General features: G+C 49.6%; 1 protein-coding gene across 2 annotated transcripts in view; it reads right to left on the bottom strand.

The window, feature by feature from the left end:
• Nucleotides 1-4,114, bottom strand: part of AK4 (adenylate kinase 4) — a 42,150-nt gene extending 38,036 nt beyond the window's left edge. Inside the window, exons 1-2 of one of the 2 annotated variants that reach the window (XM_083157692.1) lie at nucleotides 3,924-4,114; nucleotides 3,220-3,409 (exon numbers count right to left, since the gene is read on the bottom strand). In XM_083157692.1, the coding sequence (XP_083013818.1) occupies nucleotides 3,220-3,364 (145 nt within the window). In that variant the 5' untranslated portion in view covers nucleotides 3,365-3,409; nucleotides 3,924-4,114. The remainder of the gene's footprint in view (nucleotides 1-3,219; nucleotides 3,410-3,923) is intronic. The other variant, XM_083157691.1, reaches the window with a different exon arrangement.
• Between the last annotated feature and the right edge of the window lie 16,075 nt (nucleotides 4,115-20,189).

Here is a 20,189-nt window from a genome sequence, read left to right as displayed (position 1 = left end):
ACTCAGGCTTGGGGAAGCGGATGCCTTCGCTCAGCAATGCTACAAACCCTATGTGGGTCTAGCCCCCCTAATAGGTGGGATAACTATACACATAACATATAATGCAAACAAAGTACAAGCGTTATGAGACACACAATATGACCTTAAACGGGTCCAATTAACACGGTCCTGAATGAGGCCCTCCTAGGTGTACACTCTAGGATGCTGTCCCGGAACGAAGGATGAGTTTTATCCCTTTAAATAAGAATATCAATCGGCTCCAGGCAATATGAATTTCGGCTACAAGATGGCAGGGTTCTCCAGTATATATGTACAGTTACCGCAACGTCTCTGCAACACTTAAACAGCCTTCAAATAAAGGTACTCTGAAGGAGGGGCTGATTCCCCTAAGTAGTGGGGCTCCTTGGTGCTACAAGTCACAGGTGGCATCCTGTGGGGTGCCCCTTTGGTAAGTAAGACAGAGGTGGGGGATGTCCTCACCCTGTTGGGTGGCATATAACGAATACAGTCCGCTGGCCAGGAAGGGGCTACAGGCGTTCTGGGTAATTTGAGTAGGGGGGTACCCGTTGGTGGCAGGGAGTGGGCACTTAGAGGCAGGCCTGGGGTAACCAGCACACGGGGGGGTACCTGGTGTCAGCAGCAAGGTGCAGGCTCCTGCCCGTCGCGATCGGGTCCCCCGGTCTCTGGCGCTGGGTACTCTTCTGCAGGAGGGCTGCTAGTGTGGGCGCTGCCATTGCAGCGTTGCCGCACTCAGCCAGCCACTTCTGCGCTGCTGGGCTCCGCACTCCAGTCTCTGCCGCCGCTCTGCTGTGGCGTGCGTCTCGGGGTCGGCGGGGGTCACGCGCCTCGTCTCTGCGCCGGGTGTCTCAGGGTCGGCGGGGGTTGCGCACTTCATGCGCCGCGTCTCGGCGTGTCTCGGGGTCGGCGGGGGTCACGCTGCCAACACCGCGCCGCCGCTCAGTCTCCCTCTCTCCAGCACCAGGTTCTTCTTCCCCGCGCTGCTGTGTGTCCCTCCCGCAGCTCTCCGCTCCCGTCCTCGTGCTGCGACCCCCTGACCTCTCCATCCTCTCACTACGCACCTCCTCCTCCTCTCATACGTCCCCCAGTGCTGTCACTCAGCCTGGGGACGTTTTCTAGCGCCCACACTGGTCTGGGGATTAACCCCTAAAGTCCCGCTGCTGGGACTAGGGAGGAAGGGGCTGGGGTGCCACACATGCCAATCATGCCCCAAAGATCACTTTCATAGAACCCCAGGGACAAGCAGCATTTTAATACAAAACCCTGCTGGGATGTTTTGGAAGCGCTTGCTGCCAGTATGCTCAGTGCCCCTGATTTACCCAGGAGCGTCCATTTACTGTAGGCAACCTGTATGTTCAGTTCAGTACAAGCCTGTTCAGATAGCAAAGTGGCATTGTCACTGTCACTGGCGCGTAGCATTACCTGTTGGTGGGTCACTCCCCCTTATTCTGGGCAACAATATCAGCTGTGTGAGAAGTGACGACAGAGTCTCTGTAAAGCCAAATCTGTCACCTTCCTGCAAATACACAAGAATTGTGCTTGGGAGTCCGGATTATGCCATCACCCTCTCACTACGGTCTGATGTGATGTCACAGAGGGGAGAGATAAAGGCCCTGATTCTGGTTAGCCTCTGTGCATGCCACTATTAGCTTATGCACATGTGTAGGGCTGCTGTGCGGACGCCTTCGGTCACTTGCACTGCCGAGGTGTTTGCACAGGGGGGTAGTATGGAGGTGGGTAGGGGGACATTCACATGGAGACGCCCTGCATTTCCTGGGCATTCCCACAAACACGGTGGGTGTTACTAGGAAAATGCTGGGCGTCCCTATGCAAGCGCGGGCAGCTGCCTGCAGGGTTGGGCGGCAGACGACACAGGACGACAGCCGTCCATCCCGTTCACAGACCAGAAATCGCAAACATAGGACAGTCAAGACTGATATATTTGTGAACACGGGAAAAATCATTCATGGCAACCAGAATCATTCCCAAAGTCCCAGCCACTCAGCTTCTAACTGCCACTTTACAGGCTGTGTTTGATAAATGAGAGATAGGAGCTGATTGGCTGGTACATCCTCTCCATCCACTTTATCACTTCCCAAAGCTTAGTGCATAGACCCCTATATCTCGCTCTTCGAATTTTTAGAACTCTCCCCCTAATACTTTAAAAGGGAAAGCTTTGTATGGATTATATGCACTGTTCTAGCATTACACAGCCGAAAAAAAGAAAGTACGTTCTCTAACGTACAGAATTAGCAACGGAAAGTTACAGACCGCCATCCCCAGGGCAAGAATACTATCTGTGTCCCACAAGTACTAAAACAACCACTGTACAATCCTCAGAGTTCTGCCTGAGGACTGGAGTTCTTGCAGGAGAGCTCCTAATCCTGCACAGTGGGTGGAATGCTACAGGTGAGAGTACTGCGGACAGGTAGGCGGGTGGGGGGCGGAGCTCATGATTAAGCCAAAATACTAAACACAAAAAAAAACATTCAGGGAACTGTTTGAGACGGAGATTTGGCTCATTGTGACCTTGGAAAAGTGACAAACTAAGAGCACCATAATGACAGTGAATGGATAATTGATTTAGCAACTCATTTCTGTTGAACATTCTGCAGAAAAGTTTTTAAAAATTAAGGCATACAGAGAGATTAAAAGGTGTATTATAGTGTTATTGGGGTCCGTGCCATAAATTAGCAGGGACCCAGAATTTGGCAGCGTGGGAATACCAATAGAAAGCATAAAGGAAGATGAGATTGGCATACGGACGGTGTAATGGTTAACGTTACTGCCTCACAGCGCTGAGGTCAGGGGCTCGATCCCACCATGGCCCTAACTGTGCGGAGTTTGTATATTCTCCCCGTGTTTGTGTGGGTTTCCTCCGGGTACTCCGGTTTCCTCCCACAATCCAAAAATATACTGGTAGGCTAATTGGCTCCCAACAAATTAACCCTAGAATGTCTGTGTGTACATGTGGTAGGGAATATAGATTGTAAGCTCCACTGGGGCAGGGACTGATGTGAATGTTCAAATATTCTCTGTAAAGCGCTGCGGAATATGTGTGCGCTATATAAGAAACTGGTAATTAATAAATAAGGTTTCAACAATGCACAATAACAGAAGCATTATCAATGCACCAATGTTGGCGCTGGACAATTACACGCCGTGTGTGATTATATATACATATTTATATTAGGATCTTACCAGTGCTTGATCGGATATTTTGTCTCAAGAAGTCACCGCTGGACAGATACTGAAGCCCGAAGTTTTTGGCAATCCTCTGGCACACGGTCCCCTTGCCAGATCCCGGCGGTCCAAGAATGACAGCTCTCAGAAGTTTGGACGCCATCAGAGAAGTATACTCGCGTCTCAGAAGCCCAGCTTATAAAGGGATCTGCAAGAGAGCCAATAGGAAGAAATATTCGGTTACAGCCTCTCGCAGTGTCCCAGCCCCTCCTGAGATGCCAGGAAAGTTTAATGTGATTAACCCTATCCACTCCAGATGAGAGCATTACGCTGCACTGCAACAGCCCCTTTCATATGTTATTTGAAGTGAGTGGCACTGAAATCTGCAATCTAATGTCACGGCACCTACTGTACATGCAAATCATCCGCAGTGCAATAACAGGGATATACTACCGGTGCATTATTAATGAGATATGACTCTGGCGTTGGGTTACAACTTTATTTAAAGGGGAATAATGCAGATTGCAAATTAGGATTAATCTTCTGCATACAGAGAGATTAGGAGAAGCCGCAAAATGCAATTAATGCATAGAGATAATGGCATTAATATAGGAGTGTATGGTGATATAATAATAATATTTATCATTGCACCTTAATGCTTTGCCTGTAGTGTAGGGGACTGAGCCAAGACATCAGATCATTGTATGCAATTCCCAACTCACCTCCTCTGGTCCCCAATATTCCTGCAGTGGACTGTGCAATGCCCAGCTTACATTACCAGCCCTGCACATGCAGCCTGGTAGCCTTTAAGGGAGAGAGGTGTCTTTGGCACAGGAGGGGGAGTGGGGCTACGACGCCCAGCAGAGGCTGCTCCCTCAGACATCAGCAGGAAAGAATGCTGGACAACTGACTGGGGAGGATAAAGACGCCCAGCCGCTTAGCATGCTGGGAACTGTAGTCTCATTAGCAGTCACCAAAATACATAATTTTGGGACAAGGAACTACAACTCTCTGGCTCCCCCCTGAGGACAATCTGCTGAACTGCAGCAGCTGGGGAGATACATTATTTTTAGATACATTTGTATGGATTCCATTCTCAGGAGAAAATGAAACAACAATGTTTTTAAATGAATACTTTGCCTTGAAGTTCCTTTACACTTGTTCTTTGCAGAATGCGGCTGCCAGTAATGTGGTTACCAGCAGCAACGTGGAACATTTTCTTTCTCCAAAGGAAATTCTGTTTATCATCTGCTGTTATTTTCTGGACTTTGTAAGTGACTATTTATGGAAGTATGCTTCAATCAGATCCAGGATGGGGGTTGTAGTCTCTAAAGTGACCTCTTCCAATAGTAGTACATTGTCTGCCTCATATATCTGTTATTGCAGTAATCTTGTCAATTAACTAGTCCAGAAATTCTCAAACTTAAGTCCTCAGGACCCCCCAAAAATCTGTGGATCTTATAAATGTGTCAGTGGATAATGAGTACACCTGTGCACCTGCTGGATGACACGAGAAATGTGTTAGTGAGTAATGAGTACACCTGTGGCTCTACCGGGTGACTGGGGAAATGTGTCAGTGAGTAATGAGTACACCTGCGCACCTGCCGGGTGACCTGGGAAATGTGTCAGTGAGTAATGAGTACACCTGCGCACCTACCGGGTGACTGGGGAAATGTGTCAGTGAGTAATGAGTACACCTGCGCACCTACCGGGTGACTGGGGAAATGTGTCAGTGAGTAATGAGTACACCTGCGCACCAGCCGGGTGACCTGGGAAATATGTCAGTGAGTAATGAGTACACCTGTGCACCTGGCGGGTGACCTGGGAAATGTGTCAGTGAGTAATGAGTACACCTGTGCACCTGCCGGGTGACCTGGGAAATGTGTCAGTGAGTAATGAGTACACCTGTGCACCTGCCGGGTGACCTGGGAAATGTGTCAGAGAGTAATGAGTACACCTGTGTACCTGCTAGATGACCTGGGAAAAGTGTCAGTGAGTAATGAGTACACCTGTGCACCTGCCGGGTGACCTGGGAAATGTGTCAGTGAGTAATGAGTACACCTGTGCACCTGCTAGATGACCTGGAAAATGTGTCAGAGAGTAATGAGTACACCTTTGCACCTGCTAGGTGACCTGGGAAATGTGTCCGTGCGTAATGAGTACACCTGTGCACCTGCTAGGTGACCTGGGAAATGTGTCAGTGCGTAATGAGTACACCTGTGCACCTGCTAGATGACCTGGGAAATGTGTCAGTGAGTAATGAGTACACCTGTATACCTGCTAGATGACCTGGGAAAAGTGTCAGTGAGTAATGAGTACACCTGTGCCCCTACTGGGTGACTGGGGAAATGTGTCGTCATGGCCATGTGTCGACTTTTTCTGCTACCGGTGAAGAGGAGCCACCCAGCGCCCAGACAGGTCCGGACCTGGGAGAGAAATCCCAACAGTCTGAGGGACCCCTCATGTTTGCAGAAAGTAATGTCCACACATCGCTCCCTGTATCGCTCGCTCTGCTCCCTGTGGCCCCCACTCTCTACCCTGTGGCCCCACTCTCTACCCTGTGGCCCCACTCTCCCCTCTGTGGCCCCACTGTGTCCCCTACTTTCCCCTATATGGTCTCACTGTCCTCCTTGTGCCCCCACTGTAGTCTCACTCTCCTCCCTGTGCATCCACTCTCCCCGCTGTGTACCCTACTCTCCCCTCTGTGGTCTCACTGTCCTCCCTGTGCCCCCACTGTAGTCTCACTGTCCTCCCTGTGCCCCCACTGTAGTCTCACTCTCCTCCCTGTGCACCCACTCTCCCCGATGTGTACCCTACTTTCCCCTCTGTGGTCTCACTGTCCTCCTTGTGCCCCCACTGTGGTCTCACTCTCCTCCCTGTGCATCCACTCTCCCCACTGTGTACCCTACTTTCCCCTCTGTGGTCTCACTGTCCTCCCTGTGCCCCCACTGTAGTCTCACTCTCCTCCCTGTGCCCCCACTGTAGTCTCACTCTCCTCCCTGTGCATCCACTCTCCCCGCTGTGTACCCTACTTTCCCCTCTGTGGTCTCACTGTCCTCCTTGTGCCCCCACTGTGGTCTCATTCTCCTCCCTGTGCATCCACTCTCCCCGCTGTGTACCCTACTTTCCCCTCTGTGGTCTCACTGTCCTCCCTGTGCCCCCACTGTAGTCTCACTCTCCTCCCTGTGCCCCCGCTGTGGTCTCACTCTCCTCCCTGTGCACCCACTCTCCCCACTGTGTACCCTACTTTCCCCTCTATGGTCTCACTGTCCTCCTTGTGCCCCCACTGTGGTCTCATTCTCCTCCCTGTGCATCCACTCTCCCTGCTGTGTACCCTACTTTCCCCTCTGTGGTCTCACTGTCCTCCCTGTGCCCCCACTGTAGTCTCACTCTCCTCCCTGTGCCCCCGCTGTGGTCTCACTCTCCTCCCTGTGCACCCACTCTCCCCACTGTGTACCCTACTTTCCCCTCTATGGTCTCACTGTCCTCCTTGTGCCCCCACTGTGGTCTCATTCTCCTCCCTGTGCACCCACTGTCCCCACTGTGTACCCTACTCTCCCTGATCCGCCCCTATTTCCCATGACCACGCCCCTTATTCCATGTGACCATGCCCACTTTTTGGTACACGCCTCCTTCCAGTGCACGTGGATTTAGGGGTGAGACCGCCCCTAAGCACAATAATAGTATGTTGCCCCCCCCCCCCCGCCTAATTCTATTATTTGTATTGATTAGTATTACTTATAAGCCAGCATTTGATAGATAGGCAATTTAATGTATTAATAGAAAAGCCACTAACAGTGATATTTTTTGTTATTATGTATAGATATTTACTAGTAGGACAGTGTACAGGGGCATTATCTGCATGTTCCATCCACCTACACTCTATTCAAGATGGAATATGGTACAGTACAGTGGATATTTTACAGTAACTGGTACATTTCAGGATGACAGTACTATCACAAGCATAATGTGAATTTCGGCTCGCGGTGGGGGGGGGGTGTGCCAACAGGGTAACAACTTGGCATTGTGAGGCTTTGACTTGGTGTTGCGGGCATGCTCCGCACAATGAAGGCATGTTTGAACCGTTGGGGGCAGCGCCGTGGCACATGCAGCCGCTGCAACACACAAAATATGGCGGCCCTCCACCTGGCTTTGCATCTAGGCTGCGCAGCAAGGGGGCTACTGGTAACAAGATTTTGGGGTTACATCGCGGTGCGGGACCTAGCATACGAGGTGCAGTAGCGCACGCAGGGGGGGTTTCTGAGTACCCAGAAACCCCCCCAGGAATCTAAGTGCCCTAGGCTGAAAGCTGAGAGTCCCCTCTTTCCATGGGTACAAGAATTTTAAAAATCGGCCCTTGGGAACCGGAGATATCTGACTTCAAAGCAGTGGTCCCCATCCAAGCCTGTTAATTGCTGTTCCCAGTCAGATATTTCAGGTTCTGCCTGATTTAGAGTTTTTCTGAGGGTATATTCCAAAAGCTGAGACTCTGCTCCTTTGATGGACACTAGTAGCTTGTCTCTGCTGTTCCCAGAACCAGAGATATCAGCCTTCCAGCAGCTGGTTACTGCTCCAGCTCCACACACCTGGTATGTAGTTTTATATACTCGTTGGCGGATTGCTCTGCCTCCTGATCTCTGACACCCTAGTCCCCAATACCATTTGGTAGGTGGGATTCTCTAGTTTTTAATTCCATTAAAATCTATTTCCGGGAACTGGAGATATCTGCAGTCAAGCAAGCTGTCCTCCCACCAGAAAATTATGAATAATAAGCCCACTCCACTATACACCCCTCCTCTGCATATTAAACATCCTCTACCAACCTGGAAGTTATGTATCAGGGCCCCTTCATTCAGCCCAATGCCCCCTTCTCCCACTCCATCTCCCACCATCTGTACAGTAAAGGGGTAATTAGTGGAAATTACTGATCCAGGCCCTACATCAGTGATTTTCAACCTTTTTACCTTGTGGCACACTAAATAAGATTTTAAAATTGCCAAGGCACACCATGAGATCCCCACAGGGCAAAACCTTTTGGCCCCCATATAAAAAACAATCACACTGGTCCCCACAGGTAACAAAAATAAAATACAATACATTTACATGAAAAAAAAGAGACCAGTAACTAACAGTTGAACTGGTGGTGGCTGTAAATTGGTTTGGGCATCGCCATCTCTAGATCTGGGGGCACACTTGAGAATAGCTCAAGGCACACTAGTGTGCCACGGCACAGTGGTTGAAAAACACTGCCCTACATGCTGAGCGGTTGATATAATACCCCCTACCACCCGCGGGACATCAAAGCTTCCCCCACCCCTACCGCTGGAGGATCGGCAGGGGCCCCAATACATTGTTATGCCCCAGGGGCCTACACTGTTGTTAATGCCCCTGTATGTATATATATATGTATATATATATATATTTTATTATTATTTTTTATTATTATTATTATTATTATTATTATCATTTATATACATTTGGTCTACCTATAATACTTTAACTGATCCGGCATATACTGGGTCACCTAAGTGTCCATCTCCGTGCTTTTCTCCGCCCCTCTGGAAACCCCCTTCTGAAAATCCTGCGTTTGTCCCTGCGGTGGGTTTGCTCTGTGCGGTTGGGCTCCCCGATAGCTGCTGTCGTTTTGTGAACATTTGCGAACTGAAGCGGAATAAGGCCGTTCGTTTGAGATCAAGATGAGATGACACATCCCTAGGAAGAAGCAGATGGCACTGAGGCCTATACAGTATCTAGACTACATTCTATATTTCCTCTTCCAAAACGCAATGAAAGAGAGGACTAAAGGCCCGATTCAGGATTGGTTGAATTTGGCCCCGTTTCCGATGGTTAAGGTCTGTGCATGTCCACATCCCCTGTACGAACGCCATCGGCGAGTATTACCTTAACACTGTCAGGGGAGGGAAGTGGGTTGGTGCTGGGGGAACCCAGTGTTTTATGGGTGTCCTTGTCACATGACGCCCCCTTTTTGGACATCTCCATTGGCCCTTTCGAATGGGAAAACAAATCATTCAATGGCCGGCGAGGGGATGTGGAAATGTGGGGATTCACCCGGGTGGGGGGGGGGGGGGCACTGATATGTAACTGGATGCACCAGCCTGCCCACAATCATGCCATCTCCCACCTGTCTGCCACAGGACCTGCTCACACTGTGCTCTGATGAAAACACCGTTATCTGTTTGCAACCAGCATGTAAGATGCATTTAGCAAACATCTTATACTGCGAAGTCATCCATAAGAGACAGACACAGAGCAGCCCACACACAGTCACAGCGCTGAGCACAGCAGACGGACGCTGAGTCATTAGGAATGCCAGAAGCGCTCGTTATGTGGGCACAGATTTATAGGGATCAATAACTCTACTGCACTCACGTCGAAGAAATAAAGCAACCAGATAGGTTATAGTTTTACAACCGAATGTCTATGTGTTACCATGTACTGTCCTGTGTACCCCTCTCCTGTGCCGTTATTGGTAACTGTAACTGAGCCAGCACTGGGTTCTGTGTGCAGACACAGGCCTATGTATACCATGGGAGTGGAGCATTGGGTCTAGGTCGGCAGTATATACTGTAGGTCAAACACGAATGGTCATCAGAGGAAAGAGGTTGATTTGTAACGTGTCGATATAGACAAAGGGTTGACACAAGCAATTGGTCAACATGGAATAGATTGTCATAAGAAGATTGCGACGTGAGTTTTCACGATTTTTTCGGTACTCTTTACCTAGAAGGGCGCCCACGATTTTGATCGTGGGCATCGTAAGAAAAAAAAAATCGCGTCGGTCGCATCGCATGCGACCAAAAAATCGCATGCGATGCGACCGACGCGATGACCACGATTTCCCATAGGGAACAATGTTAAATGTCACAATTGACCCGATTTTCCATAGGGAACAATGTTAAATGGCCCACAGAGGGCAAATAGGCACCCTGAAGTGTGAAATGGCCCCCCCAATTGTTAACTCCACCCCACGATCAACGTCAACCCAAAGCGTGGCGAGCGCAGCGAACCCGCGAGGGGCGGCGGTACGCGTCCTACGACTTTTTCCGGTACTCTTTACTTAGAAGGGCGCCCATCATGGCCATCTCGGGCATTGAATGCACTAAAAAAATCGGGTGCGATGCGACCGACGAGATGCCCGAGATTTCCCATAGGGAACAATGTTAAATGTCTCAATTGACCCGATTTTCCTGTTCAATGCCTCAATTGACCCAATTTTTCCATAGGAAACAATGTTAAATGGGCCACAGAGGCCAAATAGGCACCCTGAAGTGTATAATGGCCACCCGAATTGTTAACGCCACCCCACGATCAACGTCAACCCGAAGCGTGGCGAGCGCAGCGAGCCCGCGAGGGGCGGCGGTACGCGTCCTACGACCTTTTCATACCCCCATTATCCCCATCAGCGTGGAGTTGCAGCACAGTCCACAATTCAGGGAGGAGCCGCACCCACTGCCAACAAGTCCCAGATGGTGATGTTGGGCAAGGTTTGGGGTGGCAGTCGGTGTGTTTCCACTATTCAAATTTTGGATTGTGCTGCAGCTGCCATCTCTGGATCCGCCACTGCTTCCATATCCTGCCCTGAATACATGGGTTAGGATACCGTTTACAAAACTTTTCACTAGACAATGGGCCGGATTCATACTTGATTGCAAATGCAAAATCTTTCCATGTTCACTGCAGGTCCCATAGATAACGTGCAGAGAGAGTTAGATTTGGGTGAGATATTTAGTTTCTGTGCAGAGTGAATATTGGCTGCTTTATTTTTACACTGCAATTTATTATTCAGTTTGAACACACCTCACCCAAATCTAACGCTCTCTGCACCTGTTACATCTGCTCCACCTGCAGTGCAGAATGCTTTTGAGATCCTTACTGAATAACCCCCTATGTGAGAAACAGTCTAAAGCTGGATACACACTGGGATATAATCGTTAATCATATTGTGTGTCAATATCATTAACGATGTGCGTGGCCGCGGGTCATTAATGACCCCCCTTCCCTCTTACATCAATTATATATTTCTGGTCATAAGTCACCCTAGAAATGAATCGGTACACTTTACTTAGAAGGGCGCCCATCTCGGCCATCTCGGGCATTGAATGCACTAAAAAATCAGGTGCGATGCGACAGACGAGATGCCCGAGATTTCCCATAGGGAACAATGTTAAATGTCTCAATTGACCCGATTTTCCTGTTCAATGCCTCAATTGACCCGATTTTTTCCATAGGAAACAATGTTAAATGGGCCACAGAGGCCAAATAGGCACCCTGAAGTGAATAATGGCCACCCGAATTGTTACCGCCACCCCACGATCAACGTCAACCCGAAGCGTGGCGAGCGCAGCGAGCCCGCGAGGGGCGGCGGTACGCGTCCTACGACCTTTTCATACCCCCACTATCCACGTCGGCGTGGAGTTGAGAATAGAAAGTGTGGCGAGCGCAGCGAGCCACCGAGCCCGAAGCGTGGCGAGCGCAGCGAGCCCCGCGAGGGGACGCGGATACCTTCACAGGTATCCGCGTCCCCTCGCGGGCTTCACAGCTGTCCGCGTCCCCTCGCGGGGCTCGCTGCGCTCGCCACGCTTCGGGCTCGGTGGCTCGGTGGCTCGCTGCGCTCGCCACACTTTCTATTCTGAACTCCAAGCCGACGTGGATAGTGGGGGTATGAAAAGGTCGTAGGACGCGTACCGCCGCCCCTCGCCACGCTTCGGGTTGACGTTGATCGTGGGGTGGCGTTAACAATTCGGGTGGCCATTATACACTTCAGGGTGCCTATTTGGCCTCTGTGGCCCATTTAACATTGTTTCCTATGGAAAAATCGGGTCAATTGAGGCATTGAACAGGAAAATTGGGTCAATTGAGACATTTAACATTGTTCCCTATGGGAAATCGCGGGCATCTAGTCGGTCGCATCGCACCCGATTTTTTAGTGCATTCAATGCCCGAGATGGCCGAGATTTTTTACTAACGATGCCCACGATCAAAATCGTGGGCGCCGTTCTAAGTAAAGAGTACCCTTTTTCCATACCCCCACTATCCACGCCGGCGTGGAGTTGAGAATAGAAAGTGTGGTGAGCGCAGCGAGCCACCGAGCCCCGCGAGGGGACGCGGACACCTGTGAAGCCCGCGAGGGGACGCGTATACCTGTGAAGGTGTCCGCGTGCGCTCGCCACGCTTCGGGCTCGGTGGCTCGCTGCGCTCGCCACACTTTCTCCAGTTTTCTTAAAGCGGCAATCATTTACACTGCAAAACCAGTTTGATTTTGCAGTGTAAATGATTGCAGCTTTAAAAAAAATTTAGATTTCTCACCAAATCTCTCACTTTCTGAATCCCTCATCGGTACTCTTTACTTAGAAGGGCGCCCACGATTTTGATCGTGGGCATCGTTAGTAAAAAATCTCGGGCATCTCAGGCATTGAATGCACTAAAAAATCGGGTGCGATCAACCGACGAGATGCCCGAGATTTCCCATAGGGAACAATGTTAAATGTCTCAATTGACCCAATTTTCCTGTTCAATGCCTCAATTGACCCGATTTTTCCCTAGGAAACAATGTTAAATGGGCCACAGAGGCACCCTGAAGTGTATAATGGCCACCCGAATTGTTAACGCCACCCCACGATCAACGTCAACCCGATGCGTGGCGAGCGCAGCGAGCCCGCGAGGGGCGGCGGTACGCGTCCTACGACCTTTTCATACCCCCACTATCCACGTCGGCGTGGAGTTGAGAATAGAAAGTGTGGCGAGCACAGCCAGCCACCGAGCCCGAAGCGTGGTGAGCGCAGCGAGCCCCGCGAGGGTACGCGGACAGCTGTGAAGCCCGCGAGGGGACGCGGATACCTGTGAAGGTATCCGCGTCCCCTCGCGGGGCTCGCTGCGCTCGCCACGCTTCGGGCTCGGTGGCTCGCTGCGCTCGCCACACTTTCTATTCTCAACTCCACGCCGACGTGGATAGTGGGGGTATGAAAAGGTCGTAGGACGCGTACCGCCGCCCCTCGCGGGCTCGCTGCACTCGCCACGCTTCGGGTTGACGTTGGTCGTGGGGTGGCGTTAACAATTCGGGTGGCCATTATTCACTTCAGGGTGCCTATTTGGCCTCTGTGGCCCATTTAACATTGTTTCCTATGGAAAAATTGGGTCAATTGAGGCATTGAACAGGAAAATCGGGTCAATTGAGACATTTAACATTGTTCCCTATGGGAAATCTCGGGCATCTCGTCTGTCGCATCGCACCTGATTTTTTAGTGCATTCAATGCCCGAGATGGCCGAGATGGGCGCCCTTCTAAGTAAAGAGTACCCTCTCATCCTATTAAATCTCAGCCGTTATACCACACCCATCTGGATTTAGTGGAATCCGTTCCTAACATTGCGCCCCTTAATGTCAGAACTTGTGCATATGACATCAACCCATGACATATCTCCCAACTCTCCTGCTTTTCTCAGGACGGTCAGGATTTTTTGTGACTGTCCCGTGTCCCACAGTTGCGAAAACCCCATATTACACAGAGAGGGCTGGTCCATGCCCCCATAGTGCCAAAAAATGGGCGCATGCAAGAGTTCTGCTTTGGATTTGACAAATGTTAGGAGGTATGCCATGATATTACATGTGTTCCCAGACTTTAGTTGATGCCAACTAATACGGCATACGTCCCAACTGTCCTGTTTGTCCGATGTCCTGTGAAGGGGCTGTTGGCATGGCATCTGCATCCCAGAGAGCTGGGCATGCTGCACAATGAGGAGTCATGTCTCACGCACACAGCATTTCCCATGCCCCCTTTTACCAAGGCCGCAAAGCACTAGCCACACCCACAGAGTATGGCTCATAGAACTTCCCTTCTCTGCCCCAAGTTCATCCCTGCTAAAAAATATCTGCAAAAAAGCATAACAAGTATGGATGACCGGCGGAGGCTATTCCAGTGGATAGAATACTGACCTCTGCATAACAAAGGAGTGAATGCCAACAGAGGACAAGTAAGTATACTTATCTTCCCCCTGCCTTCCCAGCCTTCCTTCCCTGCAGCTTAACCTACCTACTCCACAGCTTAAACCAGCTTAAGGGCCGCCGACAGGGGGGTGCCAGTGGTACAGCTGTCCCGTGCCCCGGCCTCTGGAGGGCCAGGCGCGCACAATACACAGTGCAGCCTGCAGAGCACCGAGCCTAGGATATAGAGGGGCCCCGAGTCCCGGAGGGAGAAGATGCTGCACCGCCGCCACCGCTGGTAAGTAATAGTAAATGGGGGGATGCAGGGTGCCGGCGCGCGCGAGGGGAGGTGCTGCTGGGGGCCCAGGCAGAAGGTCAGTCCCGGGCCCCAACATTAATAGTGGTGGCCCTGTAGGTGTGTGATAGAAGGGCCAACTCATCTATCTAGGACTATAGGGGCCCATTTACTACTGGATGGCATATGCAGTTCAATCTGGGTGGGATTTACCGACCAGGATCGCATTGCAATATAGGATCGTTCCTCTTGGATGTTTCTCCCTACAGACGCAGGGACAGGGCTACGAAAGTAGCCCATCCTTGCACTCTGTTTGCTGGGTGCCAGGGGTCTGCGCATGTGCGGTAAGTGCTGACCCCTGAGCCAACCTGACTGCCCCACCGGCAGTGTGGTGAAGAGCCCGTAGGCTACAATGGCGGTAGCCCCGTGGCCTGATGCGATGCTGCTTGATATTGATACATCCGTCAGCATCACGTCCCACATAGAAACCTACGGGGGGTGCGGCAGCAAACAGGGCGGGAGGGATCACACCAGGGATCGGAGATTCCTGCTGCAGCCCCACCTGATACATTCGGGGGATACTGAATATTTGCGGCTCAGCGCCTCCTAGTTTAGTATTTTTAACAATTAGGTGATCCTCCACCAAAGGGTGATAACACCCTAACAAATGCAGGTGTACCTTTTTAGGTGGTTCCCAACCACCTGTTATTCGGGACTTATGAATCACTCCTGAAGAAGTCCAGCAGATTTGTGCAGAAGGACGAAACGCGTTAAGTGTTTGACACCTCCATATGCCAGCAGAACGCAGCATCGGTGGATAAGCTACTTAAGTTTATGTTCTTTATTACTTCATTACATTTTGTGTCTGTGCAATATTATACCAATGCCTTTACATCTCCATACATACATGACTGTGAAATACTATATGCCATCTTGAAGGAACGGTCATTGTACTGTTGTTGGAATTGTCACATGCGAATCACAGGTGGATGGGACCCAACTAAAAGGGTACACCTGCATTTGGTAGGGTGTTATCACCATTTGGTGGAGGATCATCTAATAATCCTGAATTAGGAATTGAGCTGTGCACTCTTCCCTCACTGGATCACTATATGATTGCCGACCGCTGTTATACCGCATAGCGCCTTGTTTTCACCAACTTGAAAGAAGTATAAGAACTCTTCTAAAACTTTGAAGAACAACTAGGGTTACCACCTTTTTGTTGAGAGATTCCCGGACATTGGCCCGCCCCTTGACACACCCACTGACCCATCCCAGCCCCACCCCCAGACCCGCCCCCAGACCCGCCTTATGTTGATTTTTTTTTAAACCTTTGCTTCCATTTCATTCTTGATTTTGCATACCATAATTCCAGTTACATGTTATATCACATACATTAATGGCCATTACAAGTTATGCCACACATCGTGATGCTAATTCCGTGTTATGCCATATACCGCAATGGCCATTACACATTATGCCAGGACTCAACAGAATTTTTGCACAGGATGGACAACATGGACAGTGCGCGCCGAAGGCGCGCGTCAAATTTTTGACATAATCCCGACACACCGCAAACCCATTATATAGTATACCACATGCCATAATGGCCATTACAAGTTATGCCACACATCGTGATGCCAATTACGTGTTATGCCATGTACTGCAATGGCCATTACACATTATGCCAGGACTCAACAATTTTTTTGCAAAGGACGGACAACATGGACAGTGCGCGCCGAAGGCGCGCAGCAAAATTTTTGACATAATGCCGACACACCGCACACCCATTATATAGTATACCACATGCCATAATGGCCATTACAAGTTATGCCACACATCGTGATGCCAATCACGATGTATTATTCCATGTACTGCAATGGCCATTACACATTATGCCAGGACTCAACCAAATTTTTGCACAGGATGGAAAACATGGACAGTGCGCGACGAAGGCGCGCAGCAAATTTTTTGTCATAATGCTGACACACCGCACACCCATTATATAGTATACCACATGCCATAATGGCCATTACATTTTATGCCACACACCGTAATGCCCATTGCACGTTTTAATGAACTTTGTAATTCCGATTACTCATAAGCCCACACATGATGCCCATGACATACTATATAACACACCGTAATGCCCATTACATACTATATAACACACCGTAATGCCCATTACATACTATATAACACTGCAATGCCCATTACATACTATATAACACACCGTAATGCCCATGATATACTATATAACACCGCAATGCCCATTACATACTATATAACACTGCAATGCCCATTACATACTATATAACACTACGCAATGCCCTTGACATACTATATAGCACCGCAATGCCCATGACATACTATATAACACCGCAATGCCCATTACATACTATATAACACTGCAATGCCCATTACATACTATATAACACTACGCAATGCCCTTGACATACTATATAGCACCGCAATGCCCATGTCATACTATATAACACCGCAATGCCCATGTCATACTATATAACACTAAGCAATGCCCATGTCATACTATATAACACTAAGCAATGCCCATGACATACTGTATAACACACCATACACATTTGACACATAAGTGCCACTTACCTATATGCTCAATGCCAGGGGCTTCATGCCGATGCCAAGGTGGACTGAATTTGCTCGTTGCCGAGGGGGATAGATCTGTGCCTCTGTGCTCGTTGCCGAGGGGGATAGATCTGTGCCTCTGCTCGTTGCCGAGGGGGATAGATCTGTGCCAGTGTGCTCGTTGCCGAGGGGGATTGATCTGTGCCAGTGTGCTCGTTGCCGAGGGGGATTGATCTGTGCCTCTGTGCTCGTTGCCGAGGGGGATTGATCTGTGCCTCTGTGCTCGTTGCCGAGGGGGATAGATCTGTGCCTCTGTGCTCGTTGCCGAGGGGGATTGATCTGTGCCAGTGTGCTCGTTGCCGAGGGGGATTGATCTGTGCCAGTGTGCTCGTTGCCGAGGGGGATTGATCTGTGCCAGTGTGCTCGTTGCCGAGGGGGATTGATCTGTGCCTCTGTGCTCGTTGCCGAGGGGGATTGATCTGTGCCAGTGTGCTCGTTGCCGAGGGGGATTGATCTGTGCCAGTGTGCTCGTTGCCGAGGGGGATTGATCTGTGCCAGTGTGCTCGTTGCCAAGGGGGATAGAAACCCCCTCCCCCGCCTGCGGGAGGCAGACAGGCTTGTCAGTGTGCCTGTGCCTGCCTGCCCGTCCCCTCACGTCTCCCCCGCTGTATTCGCGGGAGAGACGTGCTGCTGTGCTGTATGATTTTAACATTTCTAACTCCCGCTGCTGGACCGCTAGCCAATGGCCGTTCGCGGTCCAGCAGCCAATCAACTGGTGGCTGCTGGACCGCGAGCGGCCATTGGCTAGCGGTCCAGCAGCATATGCAGCACCGCAGCAGCACGTCTCTCCCGCATACACAGCGGGGGAGACGTGAGGGGACGGGAGCAGGGCAGCGGGGGAGCGGGGAGACGAGGGGGCGGCGGCGGCGGCGGGCGGGTTATTCCCGGACTATGTATAGTCCGGGAAAGCCACCCGCCCGGACTCCGGACGCCGGTCTTAATTACCGGACTGTCCGGAGTAATCCCGGACGGGTGGTAACCCTAAGAACAACTGATGGTGGATTTCTTTCAAATCCACAATACCTAAGGAATTTACATTGGACCAATACACACTTTTGAGGAATCCCATTCATACCAATCAGATTGTGTGGTCATCTCAACAAATTGATGAACCTTTTGCCCCAGATGAAGTCAACACAGTGACGAAACGCTTTGGGGGAACCATTCTGTCTGATTGACTATTATGTGTATTTGATAAGAGGATCATTTTTATCTTTTTTTGATTCACTGAACTGTACTGTAAAAACCTGTATGCTCACTGTTACGCCCTGAGGGCATTTTTATTAAACATTGCTTGAATATAGTTTATGCTCCAAGGTTTAGCGCACTCTGAATCCATTTGTTGATCTCTATTCCCGATAGATTGGTTCCGTCTAACAGGCGACCCTTTCAGAGTAGCTGCTCACTTGGGGCGGGATGTATTAATATACATCGCCGCCCTTCGCCTGACAGCCGCTGCGATGCTACTGCATATGCATACAGGTGGAGACGGGGCGGACGGCTAATGGTACATAGAAAATGCGGTAAAACCCCCGTTTTACCGCATTTTCCCTTAAGTACATCCCGCCCATATCTTAGAGCAGTGTGGGGCCCTCTCTATCTATCTATCTATCTATATATATATAATTAGAGGTTGTTATAGCGATATTACATTAACAAATGTAGTAATACACCATTGAAACATAATTCCATAATCCAAAATATACATTGTTTTTAAAAAACTATTGTCACATAGGTCACAACAACATTTATTAAAATTACATTTTGCATACAGAACACCATCACGATTTGCTAGTTTGTCCCTTAATTTGATATAAACTGGTTTTCAATGAAGATACTTCCGAGTGGGTTCTGAACCACTCTGACCAACGCATTTCGTCCTATAAAAAGACTTCCTCAGGGGCTTGATATATTTTATTGCTTTCATTTGTAACTCACTTGGTAAAAACATTAATACTCTGGATCATATGATCAGATGATTTTTATCAATGAGTTACCAACTGTATTGGAGAGTCACGCTGTATTATATACTGGGTATTGTAGATGTGATTCAGTCAAGTTGTTCATCAAGATTGTTCGTCAACTGTGCGCGCAGCTCAATTTGGATAACTTTCAAAAAGAGCCTATAAACTGTAGCTAGATCTTTCGTCTTTCATCTTTCGTCAGCATCTTTCATCAACACCTTTCGTCCAGGACACTGGGTTCAAGGGAAATTGGTCATCAATGTCGTTCAACTAAATTGGTCAAAAAAATTGTACAGTGGGTATGCACCTTAAGAGTCCTATTGATTATTACTGCACCAAGATCTAAGCATACCCTTTTGTGGCGCTTTCTCAATAACAACCTTTCAAATATTCCCAATTTCTTGTCCCACTAACAGGGGACAAAATTGAGAAGAGCAGCATCAAATACTTTGAGAGAGCTGAAAAAGGTTAAAAAACACCTGATATACTGTATATATCATTTTTTTTTTTAAAGCTAAAGGCCCATACACACTAGGCAATTTTCAGATGACAAAAAAAAACACTAAAAAAAAGCCGTTTTGCCCAATTTTCACCTGAAAGTCGCCCAGTGTGTATGCCCCAGCAACAGCCGACTAGCGATGATGCGCACTCCCGCATCATTGCCTGTGAGGTGGGCCCCCTGCTCCCTGTCTGCTCCATATCATACTCACCGAGCTGAAGGACCTCCCCGCTCGTCCGCACCACTCTGTCCGGCTCCATAGTACTCCTGCTCCCCTGCCCGGCCACAAAGTCAACTGAGACCCCACCCCTCTCGGCTGCCATCCACCCTGCTCCCTCCACCTCCCTCCACACTGCCCCTCTCCGAGCATGCACTGGCCATGTTTTATATACATTGCTGGCACACGCCACCAATGATAATTTATATATTAGCCAGTAATAATATATACTGTACATTGCTGGCACAATGTATATAATATTGGCACCACTGCCCACCAGGGGTTAAAGTGAGCTGGAACGGGGCAGAACTGCATTCCGTCAGTTAATTTTGGAGGCGGTAACCCCCCGCAGTGAAGCCCCGGCGGTGGGGTTTTGCTGCATATGAAAATGCCCCCAGGAATATATACATTG

The sequence above is a fragment of the Crinia signifera genome, chromosome 8 (genome assembly GCF_055691185.1).
Source record: "Crinia signifera chromosome 8, ASM5569118v1, whole genome shotgun sequence".
Taxonomy (NCBI): Eukaryota; Metazoa; Chordata; class Amphibia; order Anura; family Myobatrachidae; genus Crinia; species Crinia signifera.
The sequence above is the reverse complement of the archived record's forward strand: the minus strand, read 5'-3'. Positions and strand labels throughout refer to the sequence as shown.